General features: G+C 44.6%; 1 protein-coding gene across 2 annotated transcripts in view; it reads right to left on the bottom strand.

Moving 5' to 3' along the window:
• LOC124789373 (tubulin polymerization-promoting protein homolog) overlaps positions 1-17,686 on the bottom strand; it is a 410,640-nt gene that overhangs the window by 40,655 nt on the left and 352,299 nt on the right. For both annotated transcript variants that reach the window (XM_047256705.1, XM_047256704.1), the window contains exon 4: positions 14,753-14,951. In XM_047256705.1, coding sequence (XP_047112661.1) covers positions 14,753-14,951 — 199 coding nt within the window. The remainder of the gene's footprint in view (positions 1-14,752; positions 14,952-17,686) is intronic.

Below are 17,686 nucleotides of genomic sequence, written 5' to 3'. Positions count from 1 at the left end.
GACTAGTTGTCCAGTACCTTGACCTTGTCGACGAGTCAAATCGAGGTAATCCGTCTTGGCTTCGTTGATGAGTAGTGCAAATTAGCTGGCGGCCGTCTCCAGTGCCCTGGTCATTGGTTTCAGTCCCCCGTCAGAGCCGCTGGGCAAGCAAATATCATCTGCTTGGTTACAAATGCCAAGTTCTTCCCTTCGACTTGGATCCTTTCGATGTTTTCTTTAAAAGTAGCATTGATAATTGTGACATTGATAGTAATGCAGCGTGGTCAGAAACAGTTTGAAAAGCTTGTAAGGGTGTTGCAGGGTAGGTTATGCTGAGAAATAATTGTTATGAAAAAAATTCGGTACGTGTGCTGTTTCCGAGTAGGCTGTTGCGCGCGAAAACTCTCAAACGTGCAACGTATCAGATTTTTTTTTAACAATTATTTCTCGGCACAACCTACCCTGCAACACCGTTACAAGCTTTTCAAACTATTTCTGCCCATCCTGTAATTCAGTGTGGGACATTTCAAAAAAAGACACAAGTGACATGTACACATTTCTCTTCGACAATGTCCAATGGCAGTAAAGAAGTTGTGTCCGTTTTTAAGATAGAGCTGTTTAGTGACGTCCAACACATTCGTTCCCCTGTGATTGAGTTAATAGTGGACATTACGAAGTTGGAAATTTAGAAATAGATTTGACCTCATGTGTTCTAAACCTGAGACAGACTGATCACTACCGAACTCATCGTGCTAACCCGCTCAACAAGTGGCTGGTGCCACAGGATTGAATTTTCGGTCTACTGCTTTTCTTGGTGTCAGTCAGTAACCTGCCAGTGAGCACGGCATACTCGTATAGTCTGTCGGTAAACTGAAGAGCGAGCGAGCGAGTCCCCACTCTGCCTACCCAGCTACGTCACAGGGCGCTTCTACAGGCTGTTTCACAACGTAGTACGGGCCCTGCCGTGGCGCGCACTTTAAATCCGTGGCGACGCCGTGTACTGATACGTCCCGGCATGCGTTAAGACCATAATGAATACAAAAGAAGATAGCTTCTTCAGAAACACAACATTGTAGAGTAAGTAATATTAACATAAGAACGGAAGTCAGGATTCTGCTACAAACATAGAACAGAATGCCTGTTCATGTGAATGTATGTACCCTCTACTGCTATTCGTAAAACGAACCCCGTATAGTGCAATCAATCAATAGAATTTAAGGCTTGTTCTTATTCTGTGTTTCTGCTAAAAGCTTGACATTTTCTTTGAAGGATTGCGTTGAAACTTGACAATTCTTGCAACACGAAGAGTATTTAAAAAGTAAGGAGAAATTTATAATTTCGTGTGTTGTATTAGTCCGACTTGCACTATTTTTTTTTGTCACTGTCTTCGTAAACATGTCTGAAAAGTATCTGTGCAATGTTACGCATATTGGGTATTTATTCTATTGTCAGCTGTCAGAAAGGTTAGATGTGTTTTGGTAGTATCAACGATTTGAAAAATTTTCGAAGTTCATTTGCCCATGGTAGTCCCTGTTGCATATCCCGCTTTATAAATTAACTGTGCGTTGGATAAAAACCCATCTTTTGACTCAATATTGACCACTATAATCCTATTTGCTTCAGCTAACACTGTCGATAATGCTATCAACGGCAGGCCTCCGCCAACATTTTCAATTATATCCGTTCTCTCTATCAGAATCTTTCGTTTACTTATAGATCTTTTCCAGGTAAATCCCATTTCAAGCAGTGTCTTATGTAAAACATCTTTCTGCCAAAGAAAATCGATTTTTTGTTTCACGGCGGTAAGTAATGTCCGTAATGTCGGCATTATTTTTTGGTTTGTGTGAAAGTCCTCCATCGTTTGTCGAATGACCGATTTTGTGAAACTACCTATATCGATGAGTCTCCTCCCAAAATTATCAGTTTTCCTTCGTGGCGGTTCCAGTAAACCACGTGGTTTATTTTCGTGTTTCTTCCTTATGCGTCCTATTGTGGCGAGGGTGATGTTTGCGTAAATTGCAGCCATCCGACTGGGACTGGTAATATTAGCCAACAGTTTTTTTATGTGCCGCTTCTTTAACACATGATGTAACATTAGAGACGACTGAACGCTCGTTACTCCGCAAATACCTCCTCTTCTTCATATTCTGCACATTTTCTTGCAATGCAGGGCGATTATCCATCACTTCCGGATACCGAAGTACATCAGTAAGTATACAAAATTAATTGTCTGACACTGACAACTAAGATCCCACGAACACAACGACGTGTATCACTGCACACAGATCTACAGCGCTAGGCAGGTAACGGGCAACTGCTTTTGGGTGCCCCTGTAGGCCAGTGGCAGGGTTCTTCTAGGAAACCGAGCGAGGTGGCGCAGTGGTTAGCACACTGGACTCGCATTCGGGAGGACGACGGTTCAATCCCGCGTCCGGCCATCGTGATTTAGGTTTCCCGTGGTTTCCCTAAATCGCTCCAGGCAAATGCCGGGATGGTTCCTTTGAAAGGGCACGGCAGACTTCCTTCCCCGTCCTTCCCTAATCCGATGAGACCGATGACCTCGCTGTTTGGTATCTTCCCCCAAACAACCCAACCCCCACCCTCTTCTCAGAAAGGCCACTTCCCCCACCAAAAGCGCTACTCGCTCTTGAGTTTACAGAGTATATATAGACATGGTAATCTGATGATTTGTGGGCTGACAACAAGATTGTAGACCAAAACTACTAGCACAATAAAGAGATGCACTTGGCAGCTATCGGTGTATTTTCATAAACATATTACAGCTGTGGAGGACCGTGTATCAGAAATATTTTTCTGAAGATCAGTGGAAGCTCCTTCGTTTGACACTTTACTGGAGGTGTGTGAAGATCCGGGATACAGGCTACGGTAATGCGGAAGCCTGGAGGAAACGCAACACGTACACGTGCTGGGGAAAAGTGGCAACGGCGAGCCGCCCGGATCTGATTATAAGAGCGGCGATCGATCGAATGGCGCCAGCGCGCTCCAACTGCTGAAGTGGCGTCGCTCGCGACGAGCCTCGAGCGGGTGGAGGAAATGTGTGCGCAGAGGTCGCAGCAGCCAAGTTGCTGGAGAGGTGCGACGCTGATTAAAACTCCCAGGGAGGGGGCGCGCGCTACAATGTAGGGGGGGTCGCAGGGGTCTGTTCTCGGCCCACTGCTTTTCTTGGTGTCTCTCGAGGACCCGTCACGGAGCGCGGCCGATGATTCACATTTTTCCGGTTTGAATCTCATCATCGTTGGTGACAATGACGTGTCGAAGGCACGCAGTCACAAGATTATGTGAAAGTTTTAAAGTATTTTATTGATATCGATTATTCACACAGCATACATGATCGATTTCGGAAGACCAACTCATTGTCATCAGTACGTGTACAGAATAAAAGCTTCTTAAGCAAGCTCCAGAAAGTATAATATTCCTCGTATTTAACGAGTTATAACACATTTTTCACGTTATAATTTATTGTTTTCTGGTGCGTTACTTGGTATGCTTCTATTGAGCACAGACACATTCGATGATGGAATGTGTATTCCGAAATCTATCATGTACGTTGTATGACTTTTTTCTATCACCAGTCCTCTGACTGGTTTTACACGACCTGCCGTGAATTCCTCTCCTGTGCCGACCACGTCATCTCAGAGTCACACTTGCACTCTACGTCTTTAATTATTTGCTGGATGTATTCCAATCCCTGTCTGCCCCTACAATTTTTCCCTCTGAAGCTCCCTCTGATACCGTAGAAGTTATTCCCTGGTGTCTTAGCACGGATCCTACAATCCTGTCCCGTCTTCTTGTCAGTGTTTATAATTCCTTAATTCGCCGATTCTGAGGAGAACCTCCTCTCTTACCTTATCAGTCCATCTAGCTTTCAACATTGTTCTGCAGTATCCCATGTTTTGATTCTCTTCTGTTCTGAATAATCAGTAGTGTTCTGCCTGAGGAAGGCTGTAACCATTCACCGTAATAAAATCAATTTTTCCTATTTTAACGTCACACAGGATTCATTCTGAACGATGTCGAATGCAATATAAGTGATGTAGCAAACAGCGTACTGGACAAAATCTGTTATATGTGTGGTGTCTGTTCTTTCGGAGGTGTCAGACACACACATATAATAGTAAAGGATTTTTGCTATTTGGGAAGCACAATAACTGATGATGGTCGAAGTAGAGAGGATATAAAATGTTGACTGGCAATGGCAAGGAAAAGTTTCTGAAGAAGAGAAATTTATCAACATCGAGTATAGATTTAAATGTCAGGAAGTTGTTTCTGAAAGTATTTGTATGGAGTGTAGCCATGTATGGAAGTGAAACATGGACGATAAATAGTTTGGACAAGAAGAGAATAGAAGCTTTCGAAATGTGGTGCTACAGAAGAATGCTGAAGATTAGATGGGTAGATCACATAACTAATGAGGAGGTATTGAATAGAATTGGGGAGAAGAGGAGTTTGTGGCACAACTTGACAAGAAGAAGGGACCGGTTGGTAGGACATGTTCTGAGGCATCAAGGGATCACAAGTTTAGCATTGGAGGGCAGCGTGGAGGGTAAAAATCGTAGAGGGAGACCAAGAGATGAATACACTAAGCAGATTCAGTAGGATGTAGGTTGCAGTAAGTACTGGGAGATGAAGAAGCTTGCACAGGATAGAGTAGCATGGAGAGCTGCATCAAACCAGTCTCAGGACTGAGGACCACAACAACAACCTAAGCCCTGACGGCATTTCATGGTATCTTCAGTGTGAATGCTCCCTAGTTCCGACCTCATGAGGGAATAACGGGAGGTGCGGCGAGCAATGAGGAAAATGGACTGGTATTTTTACTTTTTTGAAGGGGGGTGGGGAGGTGGCGCTACCGCTGTAGTGTGCGACAAGTTGGGAATTTGAGTCGGATGTGAAGCGTGCTCGGATAGCCGGATTTACTAAGGCGACCACTCGCGTAAACCGGGAAACCCGGGTTAGAGTCCCGAACTGGCACAGATTTTCTCTTGTCGCCACTGAAGTATTTCAGTAGCCTCCAGCGGCCGATGTCGGTGTATCTCTTTCAACGTGAGTTGCTTCTTCGTAGCTCAGATACTCGATAACGCTCTGGACTATCACTGTCTCAAGGAAACATCACCAATTTGACGTCATATTTTAAGGAGAAAACAGCACATTTGCAAGATATCAGCTCCAGCAATTCATCCAGCGCGAATACTAGGTCCATAATTCCAACAGTACACACTTAAGACTTTGTGAAAGGGCAGTTTTTTAACTTTCGCGCTTGTCAGTTGTGTATCATTCGCTCCGCCCCATTGCGGCCGCCTAATGGCCGAGCACGAAGTACTGTACAGCCGAGTGGCTACCAGAGATCGCTGTATGCTGATGGCGAGTGGAGAGGGGGGGGGGAGGGAGGTGGACACATCCGCCCAGCGTATTTGGTAATCTTCTTTGAGAACACATAGTATCCTACGTGAAAATTAAAAGTAATATGAGTGCCTAATATACCAAACTCACACACATGCACGTCCAACATTACGTTAACAATATTCTCGTATTGATATTCTGTAGCTACAATATTCGCCTCAAAATCAGAAAGAATTATTATGAAATGAGGTTAACGATTTTCAATTGACAATTTAATCATACCATTCACGTTTAAGAATAGCGCATCACGGCAAAAGCGGATACTTCACGTTAACGGTACCAACTTTTTTTATTTATTTATTGTTCCGTGGTACCAAATTAAGGAGAAGTCTCCATGGTCATGGAACGAGTCAATACATGAAATTATAACATGATAGTAGAAACAGATAAAATGAAATACAAGAAACGTATTCAGGCGACAATTCGTGAGTTTAAATAAAGAAAATCAACAATGTAACACTGGAATTTGCTTAATTTCTCAGCTCTTTCAGGAGCTCCTCGACAGAATAGAAGGAGTGAGCCATGAGGAAACTCTTCAGTTTAGACTTAAAAGCGTTTGGGCTACAGCTAAGATTTTTGAGTTCTTGTAGTAGCTTATTGAAAATGGATGCAGCAGAATAGTGCACTCTTTTCTGTACAAGAGTCAAGGAAGTGCATTCCACATGCAGATTTGATTTCTGCCTAGTATTAATTGAGTGAAAGCTGCTAACTCTTGCGAATAAGCTAATATTGCTAACAACAAACGACATTAAAGAAAATATATACCGTGAGGGCAATGTCAGAATTCCATGACTATTGAATAGGGATCGACAAGACGTTCTCGAACAGCTCGAACAGCCAGTTTTTGAGCCAAAAATACCCTTTTTGAATCAGAAGAATTACCCTAAAAAATAATACCATATGACATAAGCGTATGAAAATATGCGAAGTAGACTACTTTTCGTGTTGAACTATCACTTATTTCAGATACTATTCTAATGATAAATAAAGCAGCATTTAGTTTCTGAACAAGATCCTGAAGCCGGCCGGAGTGGCCGAGCGGTTCTAGGCGCTACAGTCTTGAGCCGCGCGACCGCAACGGTCGCATGTTCGAATCCTGCCTCGGGCATGGATGTGTGTGATGTCCTTAGGTTAGTTTGGTTTAAGTAGTTATAAGTTCTAGGGGACTGATGACCACAGATGTTAAGTCCCATAGTGCTCAGAGCCATTTGAGGCGAAGACCCTGAACATGGGCTTTCCACAACAGCTTACCATCTATCCGAATGCCTAGGAACTTGAACTGTTCCGTCTCGCTTATAATATGCCCATTCTGTCTGATCAAAATATCAGTTCTTGTTGAATTGTGAGTTACAAACTGTAAAAACTGAGTCTTACTGTGATTTAGCATCAAATTATTTTCCACAAGCCACGAACTTATTTCACGAACTACATTATTTGATAATGTTTCAATATTACACACAAGATCCTTCACTACCAATCCAAAAATAATAACACACAACAGCGATGTTAATAATCAGATGGCGCTGCGCTGCTAATTTAATGACACACGAATTCGTTGCATTCATTAGCACAGTATTTGTGAATCGCAACATAAAAGTGATCAAACCACTGAGATCTGCTGCAAACATATCGGAATTGTAAATGTGCCATGGTCGTACATAACAGAGTGGTCCAGCTGCCCCTACAGCTGTTGTTTTCAAGCAGCCCGCAATGTTACATCCGGCCTTCAAAAACCACGCGCAATATTTTCATATTCTCTCTCTCGTTACGCACAAACCATTAGTCCTATCGTAAAAATAAAGTGACCTTTTCGTAGGAAATTTAAAGTTTGTAAGGAGGCTGTTTAGGTTTTTATGTTGGTAATGCCGAGTACCGCTCTGTATAAAAATCACTGACTGTGCTGTGTGCAGCCTGTGGCTGGTTGGCATTGTTGGAATATTCGCTATTGTAGTGTTGGGCAGCTGGATGTGAACAGCGCGTAGCGTTGCGCAGTTGGAGGTGAGCCGCCAACAGTGGTGGATGTGGGGAGAGAGATGCTAGAGTTTTGAGAGCGGACGATCTGGACGTGTGTCCGTCAGAAAAAGGAAATTTGTAAGACTGGATGTCATGAAGTGATATCCTTTGAACACTATTAAGGTAAATACATTGTTTGTTCTCTATGAAAATCTTTCATTTGCTAACTATGCCTATCAGTAGTTAGTGCCTTCAGTAGTTAGAATCTTTTATTTAGCTGGCAGTATGGGCGCTCGCTCTATTGCAGTAGTTCGAGTAACGAAAATTTTTGTGAGATAAGTTATTCATGAAAGGTATAGGTTATTGTTAGTCAGGGCCATTCTTTTGTAGGGATTATTGAAAGTCAGATTGCGTTGCGCCAAAAAGATATTGTGTGTCAGTTTAGTGATGATCAGAATACGTAAAGAGAGAAACGTCTGAGTGCATTCAGTTTTGCTCAGCTGTTTGAAAATCAAATAACGTAAGAGGTCTACTAGCACAGTCATTTATAATTTTCCAAAGTGGACGTTCCAAGTTGTTAAATTTTGTACAGGGTACGTTTTCGCCAGAGGCCACGGTTTTCGAGTTGTTCAAAAAAAACGTTCAAAAGCGACCTTGGAACGCTTTTCCACACGAAACTCATCCCTCACCAGTTAGGATTTTCAGTATGTTGTTCGTGGAACTCCCTCCGACTACTGTACAAAAATTAATTACGTTCACAGTTTGAGTCAATCTTCACCCTTACAAGCACAGCAGCTTCGTAGTCAGAAAATCTGACGAATACAACGATGTAATTGTTTATTTTATGCTATTAAAATTCACAGAATTGTTAGGTAAAATTTACACAAAAATTATACAATTTGTAAGCGCCTGACTACGCCAGTGGTGTAATAAGGCCTGTCAGTGAAGACCAAAGGAGCTAGAAAGTGGGGAACAACTCGTGCAGTCGCAAAATACTGACCGATTGGATCTCGGAGTGTGGGGGCAAGGGTGCATTTTAAGCCTACTTTTGTACATTCTTCTTGAATAACGCGAAAACTATTGCCCACTAGCGAAAACGTGCCCCACTAAAAAAATTCAACTACATTAACTTTCCTACGAAAATATCCTGTTAATTTTTTCTGTTGCACTAATACTGGGCAGCGAGTGAGAGTGTGTCAAAATACCGCACATGTGCTAGGGTTGGCCGGCTAGATGGCGCTGCCGTAGGTCAAACGGATATCAATTGCGTTTTTTAAATAGGAACCCCCATTTTTCATTACATATTCGTGTAGTACGTAAAGACATATGAATGTTGTAGTTGGAACACTTTTTTCGCTTTGTGATAGATGGCGCTGTAATAGTCACAAACATATGGCTCACAATTATAGACGAACAGTTGGTAACACGTAGGTTTTTTTAAAATTAAAATACAGAACGTAGGTACGTTTGAAAATTTTATTTCAGTTGTTCCAATGTGATAGATGTACCTTTGTGAACTTACCATTTCTGAGAACGCATGCTGTGATTACCTGTAAATACCACATTACTGCAATAAATGCTCAAAATGATGTCCTTCAACCTCAATGCATTTGGCAATACGTGTAACGTCATTCCTCTCAACAGCGAGTAGTTCGCCTTCCGTAATGTTCGCACATGCATTGACAATGCGCTGACGCGTGTTGTCAGGCGTTGTCGGTGGATCACGATAGCAAATATCCTTCAACTTTCCCCACAGAAAGAAATCCGGGGACGTCAAATCCGGTAGACGTGCTTCGACGACCAATCCACCTGTCATGAAACATGTTATTCAATACCGCATCAACAGCACGCGAGCTACGTGCCGGACATCCATCATGTTGGAAGTACACCATCATTCTGTCATGCAGTGAAACATCTTGTAGTAACATCGGTAGAACATTACGTACGAAATCAGCATACATTGCACCATTTAGATTGCCATCGATTAAATGGGGGCCAATTATCCTTCCTCCCATAATGTCGCACCGTACATTAACCCGCCAAGGTCGCTGATGTTCCACTTGTCGCAGCCATCGTAGATTTTCCGTTACCCAGTAGTGCATATTATGCCGGTTGACTTCACCACTGTTGGTGAATGACGCTTCGTCGCTAAATAGAACGCGGGCAAAAAATGTCATCGACCCGTAATTTCTCTTGTGCCCAGGGGCAGAACTGCACTGTTCAAAGTCGTCGCCATGCAGTTCCTGGTGCATAGACATATGGTATGAGTGCAATCGATGTTGATGAGCATTCTCAACACCAAAGTTTTTGAGACTCCCGATTCTCGCGCAATTTGTCTGCTACTGATGTGCGGATTAGCCGTGACAGCAGCTGAAACACCTACTTGGGCATCATCATTTGTTGCAGGTCGTGTTTGACGTTTCATATGTGGCTGAACACTTCCTTTTTCCTTAAATAACGTAACTATCTGGCGAACGGACAGGACACTTGGATGATGTCGTCCAGGCTACCGAGCAGCATACATAGCACACGCTCGTTGGGCGTTTTGATCACAATAGCCATACATCAACACGATATCGACCTTTTCCGCAATTGGTAAACGGTCCATTTTAACACGGGTAATGTATTACGAAGCAAATACTGTCTGCACTGGTGGAATGATACGTGATACCACGTACTTATACGTTTGTGACTACTACAGCGCCATCTATCACAAAGCGAAAAAGTCGTCGAACTAAAACGTTCATATTTCTTTACGTACTACACAAAGATGTAATAAAAAATGGGGGTTCCTATTTAAGAAAAGTGCAGTTGATATCCGTTTGACCTATGGCAGCGCCATCTAGCGGCCAACCATAGCGCCATCTGGTTTCCCCCTTCAAGCTAGACGAGTTTCGTTCTTTGTAGTTTTTTCGTTTGACGCTTATTTCGCGAGATATTTGGCCCAGTCACTATCAATGGACCACCCTGTATATAGGGTGACTGAGCTGCCACTACCTATGGGTTTTATGCAACTTGCAGCTACTTCAAGAAGTATGCACGAAGTTATCACATTCTCTCGCTTTCTAGGCGCAAACTATTATTCCTACAGAAAAATTAACGGGATCTTTTTGTAGGATGTTTATAGTGATTAAATTATGTGCTGGGATACGTTTTCTCTGGAGGCCACGCCCACAGCTCATGGTTTAATGGTTAGCATTGCTGCCTCTGCATCACAGGGTCCCGCGTTCGATACCCGGACGGGTTGGGGATTTTCTCTGCCCGGGGACTGGGTATTTGTGTTGTCCTTATCATTGCACAATCATGATAATCATTCGTGACAATGGCTACATTGGACTGTGTAAATATTGGGATTTTGTACAGGCGCTGGTGACCACGCAGTTGAGTGCCCCACACACCAAACAACATCATCATCATCATCATCATCATCATCATCATCATCTGGAGGCCACAGGTTTCAAGATACTCAACAGAAACGCGTTTCGATGTCACTGTGGTACGGTTTTCTTTAATAATTCGAAAACTACGACCTGTAATGAAAACGTATCCCAGCACAAAATTTAATTGTTTTAAATTTACTACACAAAGGTTCCTTTCATTATTTGTGCAGGACTAAAAATGGTTCAAATGGCTCTGAGCACTGTGGGACTTGACATCTGAGGTCATCAGTCCCCTAGAACTTAGAACTACTTAAACCTGACTAACCTAAGGACATCACACACATCCATGCCCGAGGCAGGATTCGAACCTGCGACCGTAGAGGTCGCGCGGCTCAAGACTGTAGCGCCTAGAACCGCTCGGCCACACCGGCCGGTACAAATGTTTACTGAATGCTTTTAATGCCATCGTTTGTAGTCATTGCGTCGTTCACAACAGCTTTAATTTAAGTTCATATTCCATGCTACAAATACACTACTGGGCATTAAAATTGCTACACCAAGAAGAAATGCAGATGATAAACGGGTATTCATTGGACAAATATATTTTACTAGACTGACGTGTGATTACATTTTGACGCAACTTGGGTGTATAGATCCTGAGAAATCAGTACCCATAACAACCACCTCTGGCCGTAATAACGGCCTTGATACGCCTGGGCATTGAGTCAAACAGAGCTTGGATGGCGTGTACAGGTACAGCTGCCCATGCAGCTTCAACACGACACCACAGTTCATCAAGAGTAGTGACTGGCGTATTGTGACGAGCCAGTTGCTCGGCCACCATTGACCAGACGCTTTCAATTGATGAGAGATCTGGAGAATGTGCTGGCCAGGGCAGCAGTCGAACATTTTCTGTATCCAGAAAGGTGCGTGCAGGACCTGCAACATGCGGTCGTGCATTATCCTGCTCAAATGTAGGGTTTTGCAGGGATCGAATGAAGGGTAGAGGCACGGGTCGTAACACATCTGAAATATAACGTCCAATGTTCAAAGTGCCGTCAATGCGAACAAGAGGTGACCGAGACGTGTAACCAATGGTAGCCCATACCATCACGCTGGGTGATACGCCAGTATGGCGATGACGAATACACGCTTCCAATGTGCGTTCACCGCGATGTCGCCAAACACGGATGCGACCATCATGATGCTGTAAACAGGACCTGATTTCATCCGAAAAAATGGCGTCTTGCCATTCGCATACCCAGGTTCGTCGTTGAGTACACCATCGCAGGCGCTGCTGTCTGTGATGCAGCGTCAAGGGTAACCGCAACCATGGTCTCCGAGCTGATAGTCCATGCTGCTGGATATGTCGTCGAACTGTTCGTGCAGATGGTTGTTGTCTTGCAAACATCCCCATCTGTTGACTCAGGGATCTAGACGTGGCTGCACGATCCGTTACATTCATGCGGATAAGATGCCTGTCATGTCGACTGCTAGTGATACGAGGCCGCTAGGATCCAGTACGGCGTCCCGTATTACCTTCCTGAACCCATATTCTGCTAACAGTCAATGGATCTCGACTAACGCGAGCAGCAATGTCGCGATACGATAAACCGCAATCGCGATAGGCTACAATCCGATCTTTATCAAAGTCGGAAACGCGCATTCCTCCTCGTTACACGAGGCATCGCAACAACGCTTCACCAGTGAACGCCGGTCAACTGCTGTTTTTGTATGAGAAATCGGTTGGAAACTTTCGTCATGTCAGCACGTTGTAGGTGTCGCCTCCGGCGCCAACCTTGTGTGAATGCTCCGAAAAGCTAATCATTTGCGTATCACAGCATCTTCCTCCTGTCGGTTAAATTTCGCGTCTGTAGCACGTCATCTTCGTGGTGTAGCAATTTTAATGGCCAGTAGTGTATGTACCGTATTTGACGAGAACCGTCTCTACAGTGCACATTGGCGAATCCATTTTACTTTTGTGTGAAATTTATCCCATAGCAGCTGATCGGTACGAGACACATGGGCCAATGAGTTGTGAGCACTGGAGAACGAACAATAAAACATTGCCTCCTCCCACATCCTGTATCCCGCAGTCGCCGCGCTACTTACCTATCTGCCCCTGACGTAAGCGCCAACTTGACTGTATTTATGTCACGGCCGAATCCACCAACGTCAATTAGAACTAATCAAATCTTAGAATATAAATTTCTCCAAAAGTATTTTTGTTCCTTTCAGAGCAGGAAAACTAAACTCTTAAACTCTTAACGTTAGTTGACGTTTTTGGATTGTACTGTTAGTTGTTAGAAACATACTATTATAAAACACGGCTGAGAACGCGGGCCGCACGAGCACAGGATTTGAGCCGCACCCCGCCCGCAGGCCGGGGTTTGACGACAGTTGCAGGGGTCGATCGGCGTTGCTGCTGCGTGTTTTACGTGGTTTTGATGTAATGCTGAAGATTTGCGTGTCCAAGCATGTACGAGGGTGAGTCAAATGAAAACCTTAAATTTGTAATAACAAATCTAAATTTCGCGCCGTTATCATGTAAGTTGGTAAACGTGCTACAAACAGCGTGCAGAATGGCCTGTAGGTGGCAGCATAGTGCAGATGCACACATACCGTCGCTGTATCAGTATAAAGATGGCCGCCCCACTTGCGACGTGCACCAGGGAAGAACAGCGTTCTGTTATTCGGTTTTTGCGTAGTGAAGGTGTGAAACCTATTGAAAGTCATCAACAAATGAAGGTTCAGTACGGTGATGCATGTTTGTCACAGCAGCAAGTCTACGAATGGAGTAAGAAGTTCGCAAATGGCGTGACTTCAGTGGAAGATGCTCCTCGTCCAGGTCAGGCACAACGAGTTGTGACTCCACAGAACACTGTAGCAGTTGAAGCCATAGCGAAGGAAAACCGCCGAGTGGCACTGAGTGACATTGCAGCATGTTTACAGATTAGTCATGGGTCAGCACACCACATTGTGCATGATGTGCTCCAGTTTCACAAAGTGTCTGCAAGATGGGTGCCACGGCAGCTGACTCCTGAAATGAGAGAACGAACTGTTGATGCTTGTGAAGAACTTCTTTGGCGCTTTGAACGAGAAGATGTTGGCTTCCTTGCAAGAATCGTTACTGGGGACGAAACCTGTGTTCACTTCCAGCAACCGGAAACGAAGAGAGCGAGCAAGGAATGTCGCCATTCCTCATCACCAAAACCAAAGAAGTTTCGAACAGAACCATCAGCAGGGATGGTTATGCTGACTCATTTGGGGCGAAAAAGGCGTTATTTTGGAGCATTTCATGCCTAGAGGGACCACTGTCACCAGTGCATCATACACAGATCTCCTAAAAAATCATCTGCGGCCAGCAATCAAATCAAAGCGACGTGGATTGCTGTGAGCAACACGACAATGCAAGGCCCCACAGTGCCCTTACAAGAGTTGCAACAATCACAGAACAGTATTTTGAGTGTCTTCCTCATCCACCATACTCACCAGACTTTGCCCCAAGTGATTTCCATATGTTTGGACCACACAAAGACGCAATGGGAGGAAAGAAGTTCCGTTCTGGTGAAGAGGTACGCCACGCGGTGCATGAGTGGTTGCGCGGACTACCAAAAGAATCTTTTTCTATGGGAATTTATGCACTTTGTAAGCGCTGGAGGACTTGCATTGAGCGTGGGGGAGATTATGTTGAAAAATGATACAGCTTTGTACCACTTCTGCACAGTAAATAATATTTTAAAAAATATTTAAAGTTTTCGTTTGACTCACTTTCGTAGTAGGCTTACACTTCTTGGCAGTCTAATGGGCATGCCGCCTTCATGGGGGCGCTGCACTTTCAATGGCTAGCATTCTATTAAACAGTACAGCAGTAGTTTACTGTTAATGCAATGAGCAGATGAAGTTTCTAAGAGGTGTTTCTATTTTTCTGGTGCCGTATTCTGTAGAGAGAGAGAGAGAGAGAGAGAGAGAGAGAGAAAGAGTAGGAGCGGACGGCGCGGCCCACTGGGCGCACTCACTTGAACTTCTTGAAGTAGATGCCGGTGTCGGTGGTGGTGACCTTCTTGCCGTCGACGACGCGCGCCTGCTTCAGCCACTTGTCGCTCTGCGAGAGCGTCAGCGCGCGGCCGTCGGACTTGGGGTCGCCGAAGCGCGAGAAGGCGCGGAACTGCGCCCGGAAGTTGGCCGTCGGCGTGCCGGGCGTCGCAGCCGCCTCTCCTGAGGACACGCAGCGGACAGCCATACAGTTCACTCCAAAGTGCAAGTAAACGTTAGCTCAGGTATGATGCAAGCGGTGGAGCGGCGTGCAGACATACTTCAATTTATTCAAATGGTTCAAATGGCTCTGAGCACTATGGGACTTAACATCTGAGATCATCAGTCCCCTAGAACTTAGACTCACTTAAGCCTAACTAACCTAAGGACACCACACACATCCATGCCCGAGGCAGGATTCGAACCTGCGACCGTAGCGGTCGCGCGGTTCCAGACTGAAGCGCCTAGAACCGCACGGCCACACCGGCCGGCTTCAATTTATTAATATTTCTTTAATATATTCAGAAATTCGCAAATTCCCATTATAAACTTCTAGGATTTATACAGGGAAGTAAGTGCTTAATATTTCGAGTAGGAACCCATGTCGAGAAACGTCATCCAACGACGCTACAGAGTACCAAAGTTATAGGCGGCGGAGCCTATATATATATATATATATATATATATATATATATATATATATGCATCACCCAGGTTCCCAGAACTCCTGAAGATAGACATTGACTGTGGATATTGTATCACACACACAGTCCCCTTGACTTTTCAGCGATGTCATTAAACCCGCCCAAAGATGTAAACAACCATGCATGATCAGCCCCTATTAGACTGATGAGGTCCGGCAGCCGATCAGTTCCAGTCATTCCACCAGGAAGGAGGTACAAGGCTCGTGTTGTCTGTAGTTCAACCATGCCAAGACGGTCAATACCGCGGCTGGATCCCGTCCGCATTGTCATTTTGTGCTAGGAAGGGCTCTCAACAAGGGAAGTGTCCAGGCGGCTCAGAGTGAACCAAAGCGACGTTGATCGGACATGGAGGAGATACAGAGAGGTAGGAACTGTCGATAACATGCCTACCTCAAGCCGCCCAAGGGCTGCTACTGCAGTAGATAATCGCCACCTACTGATTATGGCTCGGAGGAAGCCTGACAGCAACGCAACCATGTTGAATGATGCCTTTCGTGCAGCCGCAGGACGTATGACTCAAACTGTGCACAATAGGCTGCATGATGCTCAAATTCACTCCCGACGTCCATGGCGAGGTCCAGCTTTGCAATCACGACACCATGCAGTGCGGTACAGATGGGCCCAACAACATACCGATTGGACCGCTCAGGATTGGCCTCACGTTCTCTTCACCGATGAGTGTCGCATACGCCTTTAACCAGGCAATCGTCAGAGACGTGTTTGGAGGCCACCCGGTCAGGCTGAACGCCTTAGACACGCTGTGCAGCGAGTGTAGCAAGTTGGAAGTTCCCTGCTGTTTTGGGGTGGCATTATGTGAGGCCGACGTAGGCCGCTGGTGGTCATGGAAGGCGCCGTAACGGCTGTACGATACGTGAATACCATCCTCCGATCGATACTGCAACCATATCGGCAGCATACTGGCGATGCATTCGTCTTCATGGACGACAAACATTTCCTTTTGGATTTCTTCATATTTTTGATGCAGTCATTTTACCTTAGCTTCTCTGCGCTTCCTATTTATTTCATTCCTAAGTGATTTGTATTCCCGTATTTCTGAATTTCCCTGAACATTTTTGTACGTCCTTCTTTCGTCGATCAGCTGAAGTACTTCTTCTGTTACCCATGATTTCCTCGCAGTTACCTTCCTTGTGCCTATATTTTTCTTTCCAGCTTCTGTGGTTGCCCTTAGATGTCCATTCCTCTTCAATTGAACTGCCTTCTGAGCTATTCATTATCGCATTATCTATAGCTTCAGAGAACTTCAACCGTGTCCCTACATTCCTTAGTGCTTCAGCATCCCACTTTTTTGTCTATTGATTCTTCCTCTCTAGTCTCTTAAACTTTAGCCTGCTCATCATCAATACTAAATTGTGATCTGAGTCTATATCTGCTCCTGGTTACGCCTTAAAATCCAATATATGATTTAGGAATCTCTACGTGACTGTGACGTAATCTAACTGAAATTTTCACGTATCTCTCAGCATTTTCCAAGTATACCCCCTACTCTTCTTGAAAGGAGTATTCGCATATTACTAACTGATATTTACTGCAGAACTCCATTGTGTTTCTCCTCACTCGTTCCTACTACCAAGCCCACAGTCTCCCGTTAACCCTTTCTTCTACTCCCTCCCGTACAACCGCATTCCAATCACCCATGACTATTCAATTTTCATCTCCTTTTATATACTGAACTGGCCGTTCAGTATCCTCATATACTTTTTCTATCTCTTCATCCTCTGCTTGTGACGTCGGCACGTATACCTGAACTATTGTTGTTGGTATTGGTTTGCTGTCGATTCTGATGGGAACCACCCTATCATTGTTCACACTAGCTCACTCTCTGCCCTACCTTCCTAATCATAACGAATCGTGCTCCCGTTGTTCCATTTCCTGCTGCTTCTGATATTACCCTATACTAGTTTCCATGCTTCTTTCCATTCCACGCCACTGACCCCCACGATATCTAGACTGAGCCTTAGCAATTCCCTTTCCAGATTTTCCAGCTTGCCTATCACGTTCGAACTTCTGACCTTCCACACTGCAGCTCGTAGAACGTCATCCTTTCGTTACTCATTCAACGTTTTTCTCATGGTCACCTCCTCCTTCGCAGTCCCTTCCTGGAGATCCGAATGGAGGCTAGTCCGCAATCTTTTGCCAGTGAAGAGATCATCATGACACTTTTTCAAGTACAGGCTACATGTCCTGTGGATATGC

Source organism: Schistocerca piceifrons, chromosome 3, assembly GCF_021461385.2.
Source record: "Schistocerca piceifrons isolate TAMUIC-IGC-003096 chromosome 3, iqSchPice1.1, whole genome shotgun sequence".
In the NCBI taxonomy this organism is placed as follows: Eukaryota; Metazoa; Arthropoda; class Insecta; order Orthoptera; family Acrididae; genus Schistocerca; species Schistocerca piceifrons.
Note: the sequence above shows the minus strand (reverse complement) of the source record. Positions and strands in the feature narration are given on the sequence as shown.